Source organism: Temnothorax curvispinosus, unplaced genomic scaffold, assembly GCF_003070985.1.
Source record: "Temnothorax curvispinosus isolate PA1 unplaced genomic scaffold, ASM307098v1 QBEX01015227.1, whole genome shotgun sequence".
NCBI lineage: Eukaryota > Metazoa > Arthropoda > Insecta > Hymenoptera > Formicidae > Temnothorax > Temnothorax curvispinosus.
Genome location: NW_020225007.1, coordinates 1 through 2210, shown reverse-complemented (window position 1 = coordinate 2210; position 2210 = coordinate 1). Strand labels below are relative to the sequence as shown.

The 2210-nt window shown below is 33.3% G+C and overlaps 1 protein-coding gene across 1 annotated transcript; it reads left to right on the top strand.

Annotated features, from left to right (window-relative positions):
• The first annotated feature begins 220 nt into the window (after positions 1-220).
• LOC112465484 (cathepsin D-like) lies at positions 221-2204 on the top strand. The gene is made up of 7 exons (XM_025033047.1): positions 221-363; positions 872-1068; positions 1285-1316; positions 1386-1489; positions 1613-1735; positions 1818-1950; positions 2082-2204. Exons 1-7 carry the CDS (start codon positions 296-298, stop codon positions 2193-2195), a joined length of 771 nt encoding a protein of 256 aa, XP_024888815.1. The 5' UTR covers positions 221-295; the 3' UTR covers positions 2196-2204.
• The last annotated feature ends 6 nt before the right edge of the window (positions 2205-2210 follow it).

Here is a 2210-nt window from a genome sequence, read left to right as displayed (position 1 = left end):
AATTGCCGAATTGCTTAAATATGATTAGTCAATTTTATTTCTCCATCTCGAAGCGATTTCTAATATCGTTCGAACACAAAATTTTGGAATGCTTCGCTTGTTTTTCTGCCCTCCTGCCCCCACCTTCTTATAAGCACAAGGACATATACGCACATTTGTATATAAGGGAATGCTCAACAATTTGACTGCCTGTTCTTCGTCTGTACGTATCGGTTGTGGATCGAGTCGCAGTTCTAACGGTCCTAAAACAATTTTCACTTTCGTATAACTTCAGTTGCCGAGAAATTCAGGAAACATGTATCGGCTCTTTGTGACGGTAATCACGGTAGTCATCTTCGCGTCAATCAACGCGGAGGTGTATAAGTGAGTACATATGTTATATACAATCAATCCACATTTATATCGACACGATGAATTATAATATCGTATAAAGATCGCGCTTCCAACTACTTGGAATCGCCGCAGAATTTGCGATAAATAATTATCAATAAATCAATTTCAAATACCATAATTGCATCAAATCTGTAAGAAAAACGCATTTTGAAAGTCGGAATAAAGTGAGCAAACTAATTACAAGAGATGTTTCGAGGATTCCTTCGAAAATCTTATTTTAAGTGAGATTAGCATCATGAAAAGAGGAATTCGCATTTCAAATACCTAAATACATTCTAATGCGTAAATCTATGCAGGTAGTATTTATTTCTTAATGTCCACATGTTGAGGCTTTAATAGTTTTTAAATAAGAAGTGCTCGAAAATGATCAAATAAATTATTTAAAATTCGTATTTATGTTGTACGATATATGTACATACATTCGCGTTTATACATATACGTATATAATATAATGGAAGTTTTTTTATGTTGCTTCAAGAATTCCGTTATACAAGACATACCCACGACTCCGTTCGGGTACGGCAGCCGTACCTCTGATTAAATGGAGAAATATTCAATACTACGGTACTATCGAAATTGGTACGCCACCGCAAAAGTTTAATGTACTTTTTGACACTGGATCCTCCGATCTCTGGGTACTATCCAAAATCTGCAACGTCAGCCAACCTGCTTGCTGTGAGTATATCATAACATCGCTACCTCCCCGATATTCTATTATTTTTATATGTACATTTGTATTAAAAAAAATTAATGTTTTAAGTATTAAAATAATCTTAATTATTTTTTTCTCGTTTAATGATTAATATCAAGTAAAAATATAAGATAAGAATAATGCTGTAGAATTGTATCTATTCCATTTACATTTCAAGTAAAGTTATAATATCTTTAAAGTAACCGTTTCAAAGATTCGAGTCAGTGGTAAGGTAAATATTATGTAGCTAAGTTCCATACTTACATACTCTCTTATTTACATTATTTAGCACATTATTTAGATGGGTTATCCAGCCTTATCTCACTTTGCGTCTACTACTGTCTTTCAACAGATGATTGATAAACACGTGGTGTCCCAACTAATTTTTAGCTTCTATCTAAATCGGTATGTATCTTTTCGTATGCCTCACGTGTGTTTAATACTATTTTCTTAATTACATACTTTGGCTTTCCATGCAATGTAAAATGCAAATGTATAAACAATGTAAAAAATATACAACCTATACAGAAATCACACGGACGTGATCGGCGGTGAACTGATATTGGGTGGCACCGATCCTTCCCATTACGAGGGCGAGTTTACGTATGTTAATGTTACTGAAGAAAAATACTGGCAAATTATTATGGATAAGTATGTAGTTTCTTTTTCTAATTTATACGTATGTCAACCACGGATTATATGTCAGCTAATTGGTAATGCTATTCCACTGTAGGATTCAAGTAAAAAATTACATCTTTTGCTCGGAAGGCTGTCAAGCTAGCGTCGACACGGGTGTTTCTATGATAGGTGGACCAGCGTTGGATATCGCAGTTATTAACAGAGAGATCGGTGTTAAAAATGGAACAGTAAATAATAGATTCTTTTCGTTAATGGCAGCTTTCACAATTATCTTAAATAAATTATTAAAATAAATTAATAAATGTTTGATAAGTTCGGATTATTAATATGGATTACTAACATTGACCTTTGTTTAAAGGTGGAGTGCGACGAGATTTCTAAATTGCCCGATGTCAATTTCATCATAGGTGGTAAAACGTTTCAACTCACTGGTCAAGATTATATCTTGAAGGTAAAGAATATTATTATATAAAGGTTTAAATTGTTT

Excerpts from the sequence above, each read along its gene's own strand:
- LOC112465484 (XM_025033047.1), top strand. The coding sequence starts at position 296 with ATGTATCGGCTCTTTGTGACGGTAATCACGGTAGTCATCTTCGCGTCA. Across the intron at positions 364-871 it reads ATCAACGCGGAGGTGTATAA|AATTCCGTTATACAAGACAT; the intron begins GTGAGTACATAT and ends TGTTGCTTCAAG. Across the intron at positions 1,317-1,385 it reads AGATTCGAGTCAGTGGTAAG|ATGGGTTATCCAGCCTTATC; the intron begins GTAAATATTATG and ends CACATTATTTAG.